Source organism: Argopecten irradians, chromosome 13 (assembly GCF_041381155.1).
Source record: "Argopecten irradians isolate NY chromosome 13, Ai_NY, whole genome shotgun sequence".
Taxonomy (NCBI): Eukaryota; Metazoa; Mollusca; class Bivalvia; order Pectinida; family Pectinidae; genus Argopecten; species Argopecten irradians.
Window position 1 is genome coordinate 14,704,214 of NC_091146.1, and position 19,426 is coordinate 14,723,639.

Here is a 19,426-nt window from a genome sequence, read left to right on the forward strand (position 1 = left end):
TAATGATTTCATAGACAAAATAGTCCGAAAATGAATTTTGAATATTGAAGAGATTATCTTTAGGAAATTGAATTATAAGGATTAATTTGAATAGATATTGTATATTATGGAGATAACATACAAAAATCTGAGTGTACTTTCATCATAAACCGCTTCGCGGTTCATTTAGAGTACACTCAGATTATTGTGTTATATCTCCATAACATACAAAATCTATTCAAGTTAATCCTTAAATACTGTCATGGAATATATTTTATTATTGAAGATTATACGAAATTCCTAGCAATTCAAATTTTCCTTGTTGATTGCAACTTAGTTTCTTTCGGAAGTATTTCCTCGCCACAACCCATTTTTGCCCTAATCCATATCGCTTGGTTTTTTTTCAATATCTATCTTAAGACCGGGCACATTACCAAAATCTTGTAAAATATGAAATAAACATTCAATGAGTTTGGATCTTCTGATAATGTAAAGAAAGTGTCATCTGTAAATTGATTGATTAAATATTCAGAATCATTTATTTTGATACCCTTAAAATCAGAATGGAGCTTAATTATTACACTTAATCACTGGGTGATCGGGTGGTGTAGTGGTTAAGCCACTCGCCTTTCACCTAGCCGGCCGGGGTTCGATCCCCGGCACGGACGTGAAAAGGTCAGGGGTCACCTGCCTGATCACATGGGTTTTCTCCGGGCACTCCGGTTTCCTCACACACTAAGAACCCTCGCGCGCTTATATCCGGGCCATCGAGAGTGATTAACATAAGTTGTATAACTTGTTTCTCAATCGATGTAAAATAAATAAAGTTTATATTTATATTTTATAATTATTACACTTAAAATTTCTAAACATAGATTGAAAATGTATAGATTGATAGGATCGCCCTGACTAACTCCACGTGATATCTTTAAAAAAAAATCCGGAACAATGTCCATTATTTGTCATACAACATGAAGTCTCGTTATAAAAAACTTTAAATCCAATTTATGAAGGAAGGACCAAATCCATAAAAAGATAAAGTTTTGAAGATAAAATTAAATTCCAGAGAATCAAAGGCTTTTTCAAAATCAATATGTATGTCTTCATTATAAAGGCTAATTTTAAAAAAAAGGAAAAACATATTCGAAGGCTTAGTCATTATTATTTTTATGACTGTAAGCCAAGTTTGGAGTCTATTAGTCTTTATGTTTAAACATACTTCCATTAATGACCAATTTTGTCATCCCTAAGATAAGATTTACTTTTCTTCGATGATAAATAGGCCTCATAAATTGACTCAACATGATAATTGGTGATGGAATAGGAACAACACACTATTTACCTTTGGAATTCCAGACTGGCTCAATTCATGATAATTTAATATCATTATTGATTATCATTACCTAGGTCTAGAGCACAAACAATCCTCACCCTTATCTTGTCTCTCCACTCCATATAATATGATCTTTTATTTACTCCAGATGACTAATTATATCATCTTATGTTTTTATTGTTCTGTTTTTATGTCTTTGAATTTATCTCAGCATCGTTTGGCAGAGTTTTGGTAAACCCCACTGATGTTTGTCTTTATTTTACACAGTGTCTGATATGTATAATGCTATGCCTTAGTCAATATGACATTTTGTTTGTCCGTCTATGCTATCTCTCATGTAATATTAAATCTCACCATCCTGTGGCCATATCACTCAAATATATTTTTTGTGACAAGATGGAGAATATATATACAATGTAAGAGTATGTTATACTCTGATTCAGCGGCGTAGCTAGGTCTGGATAGGCCTGCATGCCTGGGGGGGGGCGACAGCCCCCTGCTCAGGGTCCAGGGGCGAAGCCCCGGTAGGGAGTAGGAGGAGGGGGAGAAGCCCCGGTAAGGAGTATGGAGGGCGAAGCCCCGGTAGGGAGTATGGAGGACGAAGCCTCGGTAGGGAGTATGGAGGGCGAAGCCCCGATAGGGAGTATGGAGGGCGAAGCCCCCCAGAAGCTGACGGGACATTGTTAAATGTAGTAACTATTTTACTTCTATGGTCACTTTTAACGTATATACCAATGGTTAAATGGAGGTCACGATATTTAGTTGATAACCATTCAAAACTTTACACAAAATTAAAACAGTGGTGATTTTTTTTATATACATATAATCATACTATACTAGACTCCCCTGACAAGTGCTCGAACAACGGATTTTTGTCTGTAAAAATAAAAATAGTAAGCAATGGGATAATTTTGTGTAATTTCAACTGATGAAAAACTTATGGCGAATATTTTAAACAAAATTAAGTTTACGTGTTGGTTTGTTTATGACAGCGAGTCAAAGACCACTGTCAAAATGGCGTAAATTGCGTAAGAAGGGACCAGTCCTCGACCACCTCATTAAAAAATTAAACATAGTATTTATGACCTATTTTCTACATATTCTGTTCTATTTCTAACAATTACAACAACAAAAATTATTTTCTAAATCAACAACCTGTTCATATTGTATAAAAATAAAAGTCAACTATTTCGTGAGTAGACACCGAAAATCTTGGATTAACACGCGTTTGTCAGTGTTGGAGCATCTTTAAACGTATTTTAATTTTCAACATATTCCTACATTATTCTCACTTTGTTTTTTATAACCCATTAATATATGACTTACATTTTTATTTTTATACAGTCAGAACAAACACAACATTTGAATACAAGTAACGCTGCTGAATATAAATTACGTATAAATACATATGATATGTCCAACTGTATGCCTAACATAACTTTGTGCACATTTGACAGACTTGAAGATTGGCCATTCTGGAAATTTATAAGAATAGTCTATATATTTCCGGTTACCACGTGCATTTAGTTGTTAAAGATTGTTTGAATCTTGTCGAAGACAATATTAGACTTCTTCACCAAATTCCCTCAAGCAAATGTGGTTTTTGAATCGGGAAACACTTACGAATACCAAAATAAACATCATCGCATGAAAAGTTAGAAATATTCTAAAAGCATATAACTATATTAAAATGATAGCAAATCAACTGAAATGACAATTGCAACATGTTCTTGGCCAAAGTGAATTTTTCAATTTAACTTCACTTCCCACCCCGTTAAAATGGTATTTTTTCACTATCAAAAACAGGAGCAGACTATTTAGTATTTTTCATCAGTTACAAAAGTTATTTACTTTACACCATTGCCACCATTGAAAAGTTTAAGCTTCTTATTTTACTTCAAGTTAGAAATATAAAAAAATATTTAATGGCATCCCGAAAAAAATCCGTGGTACTATATCCTATATGGAATGAAGTACGGATTGCACATGCACCAAAATCAAAATAGATTATGTTATGTTATTTTTTGCCTTAATTAGACATACATATACACGATTGAACACCAATTATTGTTCAAATAATGAGTATCATTTATGCTCTGTCGGCGGTGGAGCATCTTCAAATATGGAAATGGTGTGAAAGTCCTACTGCCAAAACAACATGTTTTGTAATAAACAAATGCTGATACATCATATTGTCCAGTAACTGATGAATCAATAATGCTACATAAATATTGAAAACACTGCAATACCCAGAGAACATTATTACTTATGGAAAGTCATATTACGCATTTTTCGATAATGTTATTCTTTTACCTGCATCTATAGAATAACCTAATAACGTCATTACATCTGTGTGTCTGTCAGCAAGGAGACCACTGAGTATTGAATTCACAGAAAAGGTTCCCAATACCTACATAACAATAAAGAGCAATACTGCATAATGAGATAATTTTGATACCGAGATCACCGATAATCAAACGTGAGGCTATTACATAAACTGCTATAAAAAGGGACACAGGTCCATGCTTCTTCATAAGTTTTCTGTTTATTCTCACCAAGTCTTGACCGACGGGAAAAGGTTGTCACGTTCCATACTCTGACCAGCTTCCGAGATCCTGGACATGAGGTAAGTTACATCCGCTTTCTTTTATTCATTCTTGTTTAGGATCTGCTTTGGTGAAAAGTCCAAATTTTCTAACTATTGACTAACTATTGACTAACTATTCTCTAGCTGTTATGAATCAAAGATAGCTATTTGGCGTAAATTGTGATTTGACGGAAAATAAGGAATAGACGTCTATTGTTTTGACACATTTTCCAATATAGCAACTTGCTACAAATTTAGACATTTACTTTTTGAAAATCCAAACTCTTTGAGTAATGTTGAAACTTCAACTTCAACAAGACTAAAACCTTACCTGAGCAGATGCTTAAATTACTCTGGCTAGTTTTACTTTTGTTGACTTCCTATCACCATTTCCCGTCATTTACAGACATATTTTCTGTATCCCATAGATATTCTGGATAGCCAATGACGATTGTTTTGAGATAAATTTATAGCATTTAGTTGTAAAACAGCACAGATAATTGACATGATTCTTATAATCCCATAGATGAATTATCTGTTAATCAATGCCGCGCAAAATCGCGAAAAAATATCTTCGCGAAACAAAACCCAGCCAATATGATATATGACTCGTCCTCTTTAGAACAAGCGCTGTTTAATGATGGATACTGTATAAACGACCAGTGAGTAAAGATAAGTCTTAGAGAGCTGAAATATTAGTATTTTTGTTGCAAAATGATACTTTTAAACAATCTATCATTAATTATTCATTGATGTGATACTTCTGATCCATTTTCTATGTATATGTACATAGTATTCATATATTGTAGAATTACACGTTTTTGTTGGTGTAGTTAAAGTATTAATGTCCTAAATGACATTTGAAATTACGACAAAATAAAAAAACCAAGCTAGCAATCGTACTGTTCTAATATTACAAATATTTATATATCATGATAATGTTGTCCCTTATCTTATCGCTGAATGGTTTATTGTATATCGCAATAAAATACTATAAATGTGAGTGTATTCACAAGCGTTTGATTTTGCGATCTGGTTGTGTAATTTGATAAAGACATTTGCAATCTGATTAAAATACGGATCAGTATTATCACTACGTTTGAGTGGTTGTATAGATATGTATCTTATTCAGATTGAGATATTTGTTTAACTCTTAAACAACATTTTCGTATGTTACAGTGTAACAAACTTTGTACTACAAATATTACGTGTGGGGAAATTTGCGCGCTAATAAATTCTTCGCGTAATAAGAATAAATTTCCCTCTTGCGTATATTTGCATCATCTTAATATTTGATGCGAAACATTCTCTTTACTATATATTTACTACACACAGTTATCTACACACGCGAAAATTTGTTTATAATTATGTTCTGTCTATAACGATTTTATTTGCATTGTTTTGTAACAATACCTATTTACGAAATTGGAAAGCAATTGTCTCCTATATTTGATGACATAATTTCCATATCGATGGCTGCCTGTTTTTTTATCGGGCAATTTAATACTGCCTTATAAGACTACAATTCGATTAATGCAAAAAATTCCACACTAACTATAATATGTATATATACATGTATTCACAAAATATACCTATCCCTTAGCTAAAAAAAACAGATAAATATGTTTTTATCTTTTACAGAATGAAGACTATATTATTAGTCGTTATCATTGCCGGGCTGGCAACACTCGGACATGCGCAGTTCAATCCTACATGTGAGTTAATGGAAAGAACTGGGAGAATAAAAGATAACTTGAAACCCTGATTTTACCATTGCAAAGAATAGTGCTTATCATTATGTGTTCTTTCTCCATCGTATAACTGTACGTTTGTATCTTTCAAGACATTTACAAAGATGTAGTTTAAATGCATTATTCTCAATATATTTTGGGGTTATAAAGTCATAGACAAAAAACGGACGGACATTTTTTTCATAGACGAAAGAAGAATGTCCTTCCGTTTTTTGTCTTTCACTTTATAACCTTAAAAGATATTGAGCATAATGCTTATAATTTGATTAAGATAACTCACTCAGGTACTTATTAGGCATAGATTTCCGTGATTTTACTTACTTTTACAATACAACAAATTAAGTTGTGGCGCAGTGATATCTTATCCAATAACTCAGTTTGGCCAATGACTGTGCTGCTTTTAAAATTCCCCACGAAACCGTTTTGTATATATGACGTCATAATACTTGACCTACAGTTCCTTGGGTCTATGGAAAAATAACCTCAAAGATCTAACCAATAGAAATGAGTGTAACAAATGAAATTAAATTATCAAAGTGTAACTAACTTTGGAACTAAAATATAAGATATTTAATCTAGATCAGTGATGTGGACCGAAAGTAGAATGTGTACATAGATAATTTATTATATTATATTATATTAATTGACTAGCTATATTATTCTATTCCTATTGACATAGGATATTCCTTTCTTCAATAAAAATCAATTTGATATTTTTAACCACAAAAGTGTTCGAGATAGACTCATGTGTTATCTCCTTTGTAGTGACGGTGGATAGTTGTACATCCAGCAAACTCAAGCTGACGTTGGAGAACGCCGCTGACGGTGGAATCATCTACATCCAAGGACAGACATCGGCCTGTAAACAAACCACCAGTTCCGCCTCTACTGTGCACGAGTTTGACTTCGCCTCCTGTGGTATAGCTTGGGTGATTATCACTGATATATATTTGTTTGGAGAAAGTTACATTCAAAAATATTCAAATGCAACTACACCATGTGCGACATATGACATTATAATTTATACTTGGACAGCAATTATGATTAAATTATCAAAGATATTTAAGATACTTAATGCATCATGGTCTACGGTTCTGATGCGTATATATTTTTTAGTATTATAAGTGCTATGATTTTGTAATAATTTGCTAAAAGCCACATAATCTTAAAGCGTAATTGTTCTTACGATATAACATGTAACAATGTGATAACCAAGATTTTATATATCTGTTCTCGGTTGACAGGCAGATTCGTTTAAGATGATTGTACAGAAGAAGGCCCTGTACCAGACTGGAGACGACAAACAGATCCCGATCATGTGTATCATGGACCTTACGGATCTCACTGTGGCCAACAACTTAAACGCCCTGTAAGCCAATAAAAATTCAAAAATTTATTAATAAGAACTGAAAACCAAATTACCTTGAAACAGGTAAATTTAGGTCAATCTTTAGCAACTTTAAAACTATAAAATGATAAACTGAAGACGAGACATTACATCTTTAATTATCAATATAGAATTATTCCGTTAAAATGTCAATGTCAACCAATTCGTGTAGATTTAATGGCGCAACTTTCGATTAAAAAATACTGTTGTTTTTTTGTTTTTTTGGGGGGGTTTACGTGTAGCAGAAACTTTTTCGCGGAGGAGATCGAATTACCCATCAAACAAGTGAAATTTTATCGCTCGTGAAAAAGACTTGGCTAACAGTATATGAAATTTTATTCTCTAAACGAAAATTGACTACGGTAATTTGTACTCTTCAGGGACAAGGATGACGACGCGGGTCAAAATTTGACCGTGAAGCCGACAGCTTCCATGAAGCTATACCGAGCTGGAATAGACATTGGAGGCAGCAACGTCAAACTGACTGACGTCATCACTATGAGTATCGAACTAGACCCAGAATTCCGCGGTATGTAAACCGGATGTAGCTTCAGTCTGAACTTAAATATAGTATATTTGATATATTGAGATATCTTCAGAGTTACACCCGTTCAAATGCTTCATACTAGTTCGCATTTTTCTCATAAAACATATTGAGTTGATTCTTTGGATAAACAGAGTATTAATTACTATGTTCATGTTACTGTATTTGTAATAAAACAACATTAATGTTAAAAAATGATATACATGTAGTATATTACCAATATATTTAATGCTACGATATTTCATCGACAGATGACTTTGATATTGTCGCCAAGGATTGTACCGCCGCCACCATACCTATCATCAACTCCAAGTAAGTCTGTTTTTATTTCATTTCCTCTGATGACACAAAGAATATAATATTCATATATAATTAGGGTTATTTGCATTAGAATGATAAATTATATTCATATAATCCTAAATGTCGGCGGAAGCTGATCAATCTGATTAAAATACAGATCCTTATTATCACTACGTTGATAAGAGGATCTGAAAACATCCAATGAGGGGTTACGTTCTGGTGCCCTTTGGAAATGGTCAATCAAATTGCGTTCGCAAAGGGGCGATTGCGTTCGCTAGAGCGAAACAGTTTGAGAAAGCCGTCAGAACAATTTTCACGTATGTAGTCATCTCGCCCAAAGAGCACAACAAAGCTAATCGGATATGTATACTGAGATGAAATAGTGTTTTCAATTGATGTAAAAATGTGTAGAAAATGTATTTGAATTGAAGTACACGTGGTATAAAGTATAAAGGTCATCCTAATTTGACCTCTTACGGGATGCTGTCAGACCCTCTATTGAATAATAATAATTGAATATTGTAATAAGGATCTGTATTTTAATCTGATTGGAAGTTGATTCAAGTTGTTGTTACAATATTTAGTTTTCAATCACAAATGCTGTATTATTTGCAAATAGATGTATAATGATCATATAGGGTTATTTATTTTCAAGATAATGACCCATGACATAAACATCAATATAAGGATGTATTTGATGTTTATCAACAGATGTGCCGCCGATGTTGACTTGTTCCCAGATTTTGCCAAGCCTCAACAGGGCTATCTTGTCAGCAGTTTCGGGGCCTTCAGAACGACCGACCTCAATGGAGGATCAGTGGCCATGACATTCTCCTGTACTTTGACTGTTTGTGCTAATATGTGCTCAGCGGTATGTTCATACAGTTTATCTCGTCACATGTTTCGATTTCAAAAACTATTTTGTTTCGCAAATAGATTGGAAGCGCTTACATATTATATATCTCTTTTCCGTATATCTTAATAATAGCTTGTTGTCAATCGTCCATTCCTCACCTCTCTAGACTTTAGCTATAACATCTGTTATTGTTACAGACCACTTGCCCAAGTGGTGACGGATATGGCCGTAAGAGGAGAGGGATCTCGAAGAGACAAGCCGACGCCGCTCCCGCCATTGATGACATCAGTGTTGGTACCACCGTTACCATAGCAGCGGAAGAGGTCATCCTTGAAGGTTTGTATGATTTAAATAATCAAACAATTCATCGGCGCTTTCTTTATCACAACGGAATACAGAGACAAGCTTCGAAAAAAAAAAAAAAAAAAAAAAAAAAAATCAATTTATCAATCTTTTGGTGTTCAAAATGACCTTATAATTCAGTTGTAAGATTTTGGATACATAAATGTATGTTAAAGAATAATGAGACAGTTTGACAAATACTAGTTAGATTGGATTTCCTTCACGTCATAGCAATTGACAGAGCCCAGACAAGCCTGAAATAAAATCTAAATGCATATTATAACAGTCAGTATCTAATCGCCTTTTTCTGTATACCAACTTCTATATGTCAGTGAAGGTGAAAATACTTAGTTTCTTCGCTTTTCATTGAATATTGATTATTCTGAAACTGTCATTTGTTTCTTTATCATCCAGGTCCCGCTGAAAACGATGAGGTCTGTATGAACAAATCTGGATTCGTTGCTGGTATCGTCGGTCTGTCATTGTCTCTCCTCATCGCGGTAGTCGCCACAGTGTACATGGCCAGGAAACTCAAGGAAAGGAAGAAGGCTCTCGATAAAGCTAACGGTACAGGCATGACGTCAGTCGCTATGGATCTCTGATGAACTCTGATGACCTTTCACCCTTAACAAATTTAAATAAGATGTTTCATTTATTTTCACCTTTGTTTGTTGTGTTATCATTACATCAATGTTGACAGTGTATAACAAACACCCGTCAATGGTCTTACAATAGACCTCCATTACATATACAAAATATATTCAAGTTGATCCTTAAATACCAAAAAAATGAAAGTGCTCTCTTAAAAAAACTGGAAAACTGTCTATGATGAGATTTCGTGTTTTGTGTTTATGCTCCATGACAAAATGCATATAAGTTAATCCTTACAATTCAGTCATCAAGGTATGTGGAAATAAAAATACAAAATTATAACGGCAAAAACTGTATAAGGTAACGCTACGAACAGAAACGTCTGATTTTCATGATCACATTATAATATATGTTGTAGTCGACGAAGATGCACGCTTTAATTAAGGGCATTATCGCAAAGAAAAAGAATTTTCACTTAACGTTGACCGTCCCTTCTGTGACGTCATACGTTTGTACATACATAACGTTGCTGTCCGGATCCCGGCAAACGTATTTTATTTCTTCGTCGCTAAACAGTCATGGAATTCACATGGATTTACGGGGACCCAAGATGAAAAGCTTCACGTCAGTAGTAACAAATGAATGACCATCATCGTTATAATTGAATACCTATCATTTTGCAGAATAGAAATAACTTTAAGTATAAGGATGCCGAAGGAAGTTAGTGGTGTTTTGAAGGGAAACATTCGAGTTTCGAGCTTCAATAGGTACTCTCGTAAGATACCGCTATACTAATTTTCGTCCGGAAACGGACAAACAAAATATGGAAACAAAATTGCTTGAAAATATTTTCATTTCTTTTTTATTAAAATCTTTACTTATAATTTGAAAGATGCTACTACGGAAAATAGTCCATTTTAATACAGTATCACACAGAGCAAATATTTGTCTAAGAAGAAGCTGATGTATTTTCTGCTGAATTAGATTCTTTTCGGAAGTTTGAGGTCAGGCCAACATATAGCTTGCAAACTGGTTTGTTATATTTCATCTAATAAATAAATAAAATCATTAAGATATGGAATTATTCTGTTATCTTGTATGTTCCAATAATATAATAAATATAGAAATTTAACAAGGGTAAATGAATAACATAAAACGTTAAAAAGTGCTACAGATTCGCCTATTCTTAACGCTTTCAGGGCAAAATTTAAGGGGTATTAGAAAGCAAATAACATTTATTTAAAAATCCTTAAAATCCAGAATTTTATGTCATTAGTACATATCTTAAGCAACCCTGGAAGAAAAATTAACCCGATGACATATGATTTTTCTGTGGTTTTTGTGATCAGGTTATACCAAAAATCAAAATATCAAAAAATGAACGAAATCCTTGAGAAGAAACCAGAAGGGACGGTCTACCTTAATTGAGTTAGATCGGCGATTCAAGTTTTAAAGAATCGGTAATCCTTATTTTTGACAACAGTATATAGCGTGTGTATTTTGGAACACTTTTGTGGTGTAAATGTGTTGCGTTATTTCGGTTTCAACTGTTAATACCTGTGAAAATAGTGTATTTTGGTTTTGGAGAGAGTTCTTGCTTTGTTTAGAGCCGCGGTGGCCGAGTGGTTAAGATGTATCGACATATTACCGCAAGTCCTCCACCTCGTGAATGCGAGTTCGAATCCTATGTGGGGCAGTTGCCAGGTACTGACCGCTGATCGGTGTATTTTTCCGGTTACTCCACTTTCCTCCACCAACAAACCTGGCACATCCTTAGATAACCCTGGCTGTTAATAGGACGTTAAACTAAAAAAATCAACCCAAACTTGCCGTGCCTTATCCTTCGTTTGTTATTTCAGTAACGTATAAATTGTTCGGAAAGAAGATGGCAAGACAAAAACTGAACTGTTAACAATATTAATTCATGTGTTTTTATATATAAATTGTCCCAAGAATAATTAGTTGCAGGCACATTTTGGGCATCCGTCATCGCCGAGAAGGTTCCCTTGTGGACAGTAGATCATACACATTACCTGGGGGCAAGCGGGCTTGGTTGCAACTTCAACTGCTGCTGTGGACATGTCCATAATTACAAGATCAGGATTGGGTTCTGGAAGAAGAAACAAAGTGGCATCTTTATCAAATCCATCTATTGTCACGATTTTTATGAAACAGAGTAGCGTTGGACGGGTTTTTTTATATAAAGGACAAAAGCTCCACTATCACAAGGAGACACAACACGAACATACCGCAGCCTCCCAAAACATACAGACATACACACACGATATACCGTAGCCTCCCAAAACATACAGACATCCACACACGATATACCGTAGCCTCCCAAAACATACAGACATCCACACACGATATACCGCAGCCTCCCAAAACATACAGACATCCACACACGATATACCGTAGCCTCCCAAAACATACAGACATCCACACACGATATACCGCAGCCTCCCAAAACATACAGACATCCACACACGATATACCGCAGCCTCCCAAAACATACAGATATCCACACACGCAAAACAATGCGCACAGGGAAGGTCATCCTTATATGAAGTTAAACCCAACCAACTCAAAGAACTTAATCCAATGATTTCTTCCAAAATTTTAGAAACTGAGTTTCAGTAGTGATGAATAGTTTTTAAAACTTTCATAATCCTTTATTGTGTATAGATCGGTATCGTCGTGATTCTCATATTGTTTTTAAGTGTTTTATATAAAATGGTTTGTTAAGCCAACGTTAAGACTGTAAACAAATGGATGGGTACCATCGAAATCGCCTGCAACTTATGCAGCCAATATATTTAATCATATATTTCAGGTAGGGTCTGTTTCATGTCAATGTTATCTAAAAAGAGCAAATTCGTCAACTCAGGGTATGGAAATTGACATGAAATTGACCTGATTTTGACATTGAATTCTATCTGAATTTTATATGAAAAATAAATTTGACATGAATTCAAATGAAGACTTTTAGGTCAATACGACAGAAAATCCAACTTAAAAAGACAGTTATCTTCATATGAAGTTGTTATATGTAATTTCAGATCAACCGCTTTGCAGGTGAAAGTGACCTGGATACTTTTCACCTGTTTGTAGTAAACCATAGTTTATCTTGAACAGGCTGTTATGACCCTAAACAACTGCTGTTCTAATCTTATCGGCTCCAGACAAATGTTAATCAACTGACAGCTGAACTTATAAAATATAGACAATACCGACGCTTTTAACGATTAATACTAGTACACTGCAACTCTTATTTCGATTGTACAAAACATATTTCATATCAGAAATTATTAAAATAATGTTCTATAAAAGCTGTGTTGTCCTGTGGCCTACTTTGTAAAAAGAAAGGTCAAAGGGGTGCAACAAAACCTTAACTTTAAAACAGATTCTCAAAAATAGTGTGTTTTACTCTGTAAACGTAACCTTCACTTCAAAAACAACATTTTTTTCTTTATATCTAAGGTTTCGCTACAATTTTAGCATCCGTTGTAAGTAATAGTGGTCTTCCCAATCGTTAATATACGGTCCAACCAACTTAAAACAAACTCTTATAGCACAGAAAACTCTTTTTTATTCGAATGGAACTGAAATCCCCTGCAAATTGCATTAACTAACTTGTACGTAATACCCATTTAGTACGAGTCGAGTGTTAGGTATATACTTTAACCTGATTTGTTGATTCCAGTTTAATATATTTTATTATGTATGTCGTTATTGTAAATTCTCATTAGAACAATATTTTACCACATATATGCACCTTAGCAATACATGAAGATCACATAATCACAATTCTGATTAGGAAGCAACTGTCTTAAAATATTTTTTGCTTAAATGTATAGTAATTTTTATTTTTGTATTTTACTTAACTTGAACTTTTTATTAGATTTTGCATTCAATACAATTATTGTTTCTATATTTTCTGCATCAGGTAGTTACAAAATAATTTGTCTGATTAGAACGAGGCTTGAATACTTTGCAATGTTCGTGACGTCATGGTAGATTTTTTCTGAAGTCATACTTACTACATTTGCACAAGGGACATCCTTTCTCGTTTAGTTCATTCCCAAAGGGACAGTACATCATACACACTGGGCCACAAAGCAGACCATTCAAACTGGCGCCTAAAGTAAAAAAAGTAATTAGAACTTGAATTTCAGATATAGACATTAGCTAAATACAACATGTAATTCAATATTATTTAATATTTTTTCACTATTTTAAAGGAAATATTTTTCGCGAATATTATGTATTTTTTCATTCTTTAAATTGATATGCGCTTCATCCTGCGCCTTTATGCAACAATTATCACATTTATAAACGCAATACCTGTTTGGAAACATTTCATTTACGAACTTGACACATAGTTAACAAAAGACTTAAACACACGACGTCATGTTAAAACGTGACTATATAGGACAGAAATTATATTGCCTTAATGACGTCTTTTGTGATTGGCTGATACACAGAATACTGAATTCTAATAATATTAAGAACATTGAGTCCCTAAATGAGTATCGGATTTCACATGATTGTGTCCCTTAGATGATATACTTTCATTATAAATCGTTGTGCGGTATTATAAAAGAGTTCTCTCTGATTTCTGTGTTTTATTTCTGTAATACCTTGTAGATAATCTAGTTAAGTCGAGTTAATTATATATAAGAACAATTTGGTTTTTAAGATAAAAAGCTACAATAATTCTGAGAAAAACACTATAAGTGTGGTGAATTGACATATATATATATATATATATCCGTGGTGTAAAATACCAAGAAAAGTGTTTTGTCTTACCATACACACAGGCCAGTCCGGCAACAAGGAGTATTGGTAACAGAGAGTTCATTTCGATTATATAATCTCCGGAGTTATGATCGCTCTTCGGTCGGGACAGACTATTATACACTCTGTTTGAACTCTCTAAGGTCAGAGATAAGAAAGTGAGACAAAGCATTGTCATTTTACGTAGATGAAATGACGGCGGTGCTGTATATCTTTTTTACTTGTCATATTTAACATATATTGTATCAATTAGTACCACTAACATACTGCTATCTGAAGATAAATCTCATAATTAAATACAAATAAATAGTTCTTGGAACAATATCAGACAAAATATGTTGAAATTGACATTAAATTTTTCAAGTTTAGACATCTCGTTAAAGTTAACGACATTTTATGATTTTATGTTCTTTTCCACATTTTTGTTTCAAACCGAAGAACACCATTTTAAAATAAACGAAATTGCAATAAAATAACGGAAATAATAAAGTTAACAATGAAAAAAAATGTACGGAAGATGTAAAAGATAATAAACACTTCTAATGCGAATCATAAAAAAAAACGAAAATCAGACTCTGGTGAGATAAATCCAAGATTTGTTCAAAATGTGTAATATTTTATTGTATTTATAATAAAGAGTTCAAATTTACAAAATAATAATAATAATATTAAATATATCATTATATTGCAGCAAAATATTATTTTCAATGTTCACATATTGAAATTAACCATACTTTGACGCCTAGCTTGCGATAAGGCAGTCACGTGACATAGAGTCCCACCTACCAACACCTGTGATTATCCATTGAACATATTTGTAAAACTCGTCATCAAGGTAGGGAAGTCACGTGATTGGGCCTGGTTGCATCCAAAATATGTTCTACGTCAGAGCGGTATCTAAATGAAAATGAGAAAAAAAGTAAAAACGTTTTACTCGAAGCAGTGAACTTGATCAATATGTGGTATGATACAAGAAAATAACAAAGAATGATAGTCATAGTTTAATTATGTTTCAAAAGGTAATGTTTGATTTTGGTTTTGGTGACGTAATTGTCTGTTCAGCAATACAAAAACTAAACCGGCGACTGGAATTGGAACAATCGTGCGCAAGGCACAAATAAAGAAGTTTTTATAACTTACTTCCTCCGTAAGCTTTTTCTCGCGTTAATTTCCTATTTAGTGGTAGCAACATACCAGCACATCTAAATTAGTGTTATACTTACAAACACATCAGATTCGCTTTAAAAATAAATAAATACCAAGTAGTTCCAAATAGTTGAAGCCATTCATTTCCCATACAGGTTTGTAATCTTTATTTAGAAGAAACCTTAACTTTCTATGAAGAGTCCTCGTGTAATGTTGACAGTCTTTCTGTCGGGAAAACGTCCTCGTCAGGTAACCTTTCATGGGTTCAGTTGAAATTTGATTTGAGTTTCATTGAGATCTGTTAACATGGTATTAGAGGTTAAAATTCCTAGAGTGCATTTAACAATATGTGACACGTAGGCGACCTAAACTGAATGTCAAAGTCCATATAATTTCACTTTTAAATCCATTTGAGGGTCCGTTACATTCATTTAATCAACGTTGGTAGCCCTACATCCCATATATCTAGTATCTATGCATCTTTTCTTTTGCCCAGAACACGTTAACATGAAGATACCTTAATGACAATCTTAATACTTTGAATGTACACCAAGATAATCCATTTGAACAATTTTAGTAGGACTTCATCCATGCATGTTACGTACCCATCATCGGGTCTCATAAATTCTTACCCATAAGAGGTTTAATTTAAAGCTTTCAAATTATTTGATTTTGAATTAAGATTAAGGTCATTCATTTAAACAAAGATCTCTGCAAAGCACGTGTCGAACATACAATTTTAGAGCTTCCTAGTTTTTAATTAGTTGATGTAATAAAAAGATACGCCAATCAAAGTACTGAAAGTACTGAAGGAGGCGTAGCTCAGATTCTAGACAGGGTAATGATATATTGAAATATTAAAGATAGATCATAATAGAGGTAATAGTACATGTTCAGGTTATTTTTAATCAATATTGATTGAAATAACAGATTGAAAATTCCGTACTTTCGCAGAATGACTGTTGTTTATTATAGGATAATGTGGATCAAATATTTACAAATTGGTTAAATAATGGAAATGTTTAATCTTATAAGGTTGTTAAAAATAAATGCTCCAATGATTTTGAAAATATTGCATGAGAAATATATATGAACAATGAATGATGATATATAGAATGAAAATGATGCAAGACTAATGTATATTCCTGTTGAAAGTTTGTGTTGGTTTTTACATGTTTTAAATTTCAATCGTGGTTGAACTTTCAACCATCTGGGCAAAGTGTATGAAAGTGGTGGTTATGCTCCTGCTGAACTCAGCATATACTGGCAGTAGAACGACTGGCTGACCCATTGTCAGTTTAATGTGACCAAGTGTGTTAGGATGCTTGGGTGCCTTCAGCGGCATGTTCCAGTGATATCATTATACATGTAGCACAATGAAAGGGCAAGAGTTCCACTATAAAAGAAGACCCAACAAATACAGCGCAGTCTATGCATGCTACACACAACATACATCGGAGGCCGTCCATGTCATTAATGAACACAGCAATCAAATATTGCCAAATCCAGTGTCAATTTGTAAATGTTAACAACAGTGTAAGGTGACGTTGAAATCAATGTCCAACAATTTTTCTCAAGGGATATTCCATAAAAACATCTAACCCAACTCAGGATATTAGATATAAGCATTGATACCCCTGATTTCAATTTACAGAAGTTAAAACTGGATTGGAATATTACATTTTGTTGCAATGAAAGTACATGTACTAGTTAATATCTTAACAGAATATCCCTTTGTATAGAATATACAACATCTGCAAATAAACAAGATATTGTCTTCACAGTTTTGCAGATCAAGTGACTCTTTTAGACAGATAAAACTTTTAACTTATCATATATCATTCAAGCATACCATATATCTACATCAACTATCAAGTGAACACAACTGCAGATTAACAAGTGATTGTCTTCACAGATTTACAGGTCAAGTGATTTGTGCAGTCAAAATGATAATTTCAGTTTATGCTTGGAATGGCTTTATTAGCACGTGTAGAAACCTCTCCGTGCCGCGCGCGACCGGAATAATCTGTAAGCCGTCGATATTGAGGTCAAATTTTCTGACCACCCGATTATGCATATTTTCTAGCTCTAAACCGTGTGACGTCATAATAGTCCGTGGCTTATAGCTCTACTATAACTGATGTGCTATCACTTATATCGACGGTTACAGGAAAAGCCGATCAACGATTTTTAATGATTACTTTTGAATGAAGTTAATCGTACAATAACTTTGGCTCGAATGTAAATAACTAAAAGAGTGAAATTTGATGTTTCAAATACTCTAATTTATGCTCTAGTAGCAGGTATCTTCGTGAAATTATGAAAGAAAATCCGCACAGAAATAAAAGTTTCGGATTTTTTTGTCGAGGAGTTCAGCAACGAATAAGTTTTAACTAGATAATATTTTTCTATAGTTCTTTGATAAATTGTGAATTGAAAAGTTTGTGACTGTAAAATGAAATGTTACGTAAGAAGTAAAGAAATCCTTGATTAAAGCATCGATGATATGATGCTTGACGTGCGTACACACCCTGACACCGATGATTGATCATTACAAACATTGCGTTGTGTGTTGCTAACCGAATAAATTGAGATACATTTATTTCAATTCCGTAATATTTTCAACGTGTGGTAGAAAGAATTTATTTTTGATGTTATAAAAGATCAAAATATTGAAATATTAAGCAAAACAAACTATTTTTAGACAGTGCGGTCGCTTTCAATTTTTAATCGACATACGAATAGATACACCGATATAGATATATAATTAGCCATGCCTTTAGTTTGATGGTTATGTAATACCTGGACCAAGATGTTGTTTTCCTGTACACAAGGCCATTCATCGAACTCACCTGTAATTACCTGGCCGCGAGCAATTTGCTATTCGGTGGGCTATATAGGGTATTTGGTATTGTCTTACTGTCAATCAGGTTAGGACATCCGTTAGTTGGATTGTGATTTAAATTATGGAAACCCCGTACATCTATGCTAGCTACTAGCTTTTTTATTGTCACCTCCATTTTTAAAATGAAGATGTAAAAGCAAATGAAAATAAAATATGCCTGATCATACCTAGGAATATATATTACATATACATATGTCGTACATAGGTAAAACAATAATGGAAGTTAACTCGCCCATTTTCTGGCATGTAAACGTTTTTATTAATTTTTGAAGTCCTCATGTCGAATAATATTTGGAAATGATAGCATCACTGTGTAGTTTTACTCAAAATATGGCCGACTTTTTATAACTTAAAAAAACAATATATGCACAAATTACCTGAAATATCTGTATCGTGGATCCATCAATATATTTGCTCTGTAAAACACTGCTTTTTCCGTGCCGGTTCACTGCCCGTTCACCGCTTCTTTCACTTTCTTTCGTTCCGAGTAGTGTGTTTATTGTAGGATGTTAGTACATTATTTGCCGTTGAAAAATGCACGAAAATAATCTTATCAACTTTAAATGAAGTATATCAAAGGTTTATTGAAGTTTCGAAAACAAAATTATCATCACTCACGGCTGTAAACTCGCCAGCCATTCCAGGACCAACATGGCGTCAGGTAATAGCAATAGGACCTCGTCGTTCTTCATGAACGTCAGATTTTCGTTCGGTCAAATTGAATAAATCATTGTCAGATTATATCCTTTTAGGCCTGTGATATCTAAATATCATGACATTGCACTTATAATTACAAATATATGCCGTAATATCAACAGCAGAAGCCATGATGGCGTCCCCGGAAACATGAGTGAAGCAGTGAACACGTGTGATTTTCTCGGTTATACATTGCATGGTAGCGCGTCGGC

At 33.8% G+C, this 19,426-nt stretch overlaps 3 protein-coding genes across 3 annotated transcripts; 2 read left to right on the forward strand and 1 right to left on the reverse strand.

The window, feature by feature from the left end:
• The first annotated feature begins 1,876 nt into the window (after positions 1-1,876).
• Positions 1,877-8,956, forward strand: LOC138305622 (uncharacterized). Its single transcript, XM_069245922.1, has 6 exons — positions 1,877-1,994; positions 6,416-6,579; positions 6,895-7,019; positions 7,418-7,566; positions 7,833-7,893; positions 8,593-8,956. The coding sequence occupies exons 1-6, from the start codon at positions 1,877-1,879 to the stop codon at positions 8,861-8,863; spliced, it is 888 nt and encodes a 295-aa protein (XP_069102023.1). The 3' UTR covers positions 8,864-8,956.
• On the forward strand, positions 8,917-9,681 carry LOC138305623 (uncharacterized; the record flags this gene model as incomplete). Its single annotated transcript, XM_069245923.1, has 2 exons — positions 8,917-9,073; positions 9,494-9,681. Coding segments are annotated over 2 exons (345 nt in total), but the record flags the coding sequence as incomplete, so codon positions are not given.
• Positions 9,682-11,571: 1,890 nt separating this feature from the next.
• On the reverse strand, positions 11,572-14,623 carry LOC138305507 (BPTI/Kunitz domain-containing protein 4-like). Its single transcript, XM_069245764.1, has 3 exons — positions 14,480-14,623; positions 13,711-13,809; positions 11,572-11,780 (listed from the first exon to the last, which is right to left on the reverse strand). The coding sequence occupies exons 1-3, from the start codon at positions 14,529-14,531 to the stop codon at positions 11,629-11,631; spliced, it is 303 nt and encodes a 100-aa protein (XP_069101865.1). The 5' UTR covers positions 14,532-14,623; the 3' UTR covers positions 11,572-11,628.
• Between the last annotated feature and the right edge of the window lie 4,803 nt (positions 14,624-19,426).

Bases quoted from the DNA above. Each gene is read 5' to 3' on its own strand.
- LOC138305622 (XM_069245922.1), top strand. From the start codon at position 1,877: ATGGAGGGCGAAGCCCCGGTAGGGAGTATGGAGGACGAAGCCTCGGTA. The intron at 1,995-6,415 runs GTTAAATGTAGT...TCTCCTTTGTAG, and splicing joins CCAGAAGCTGACGGGACATT to TGACGGTGGATAGTTGTACA. The intron at 6,580-6,894 runs GTGATTATCACT...CTCGGTTGACAG, and splicing joins CCTCCTGTGGTATAGCTTGG to GCAGATTCGTTTAAGATGAT.
- LOC138305507 (XM_069245764.1), bottom strand. From the start codon at position 14,531: ATGAACTCTCTGTTACCAATACTCCTTGTTGCCGGACTGGCCTGTGTG. The intron at 13,810-14,479 runs GTAAGACAAAAC...TTTTTACTTTAG, and splicing joins CGGACTGGCCTGTGTGTATG to GCGCCAGTTTGAATGGTCTG. The intron at 11,781-13,710 runs GTAAGTATGACT...TTCTTCTTCCAG, and splicing joins ATGTCCCTTGTGCAAATGTA to AACCCAATCCTGATCTTGTA.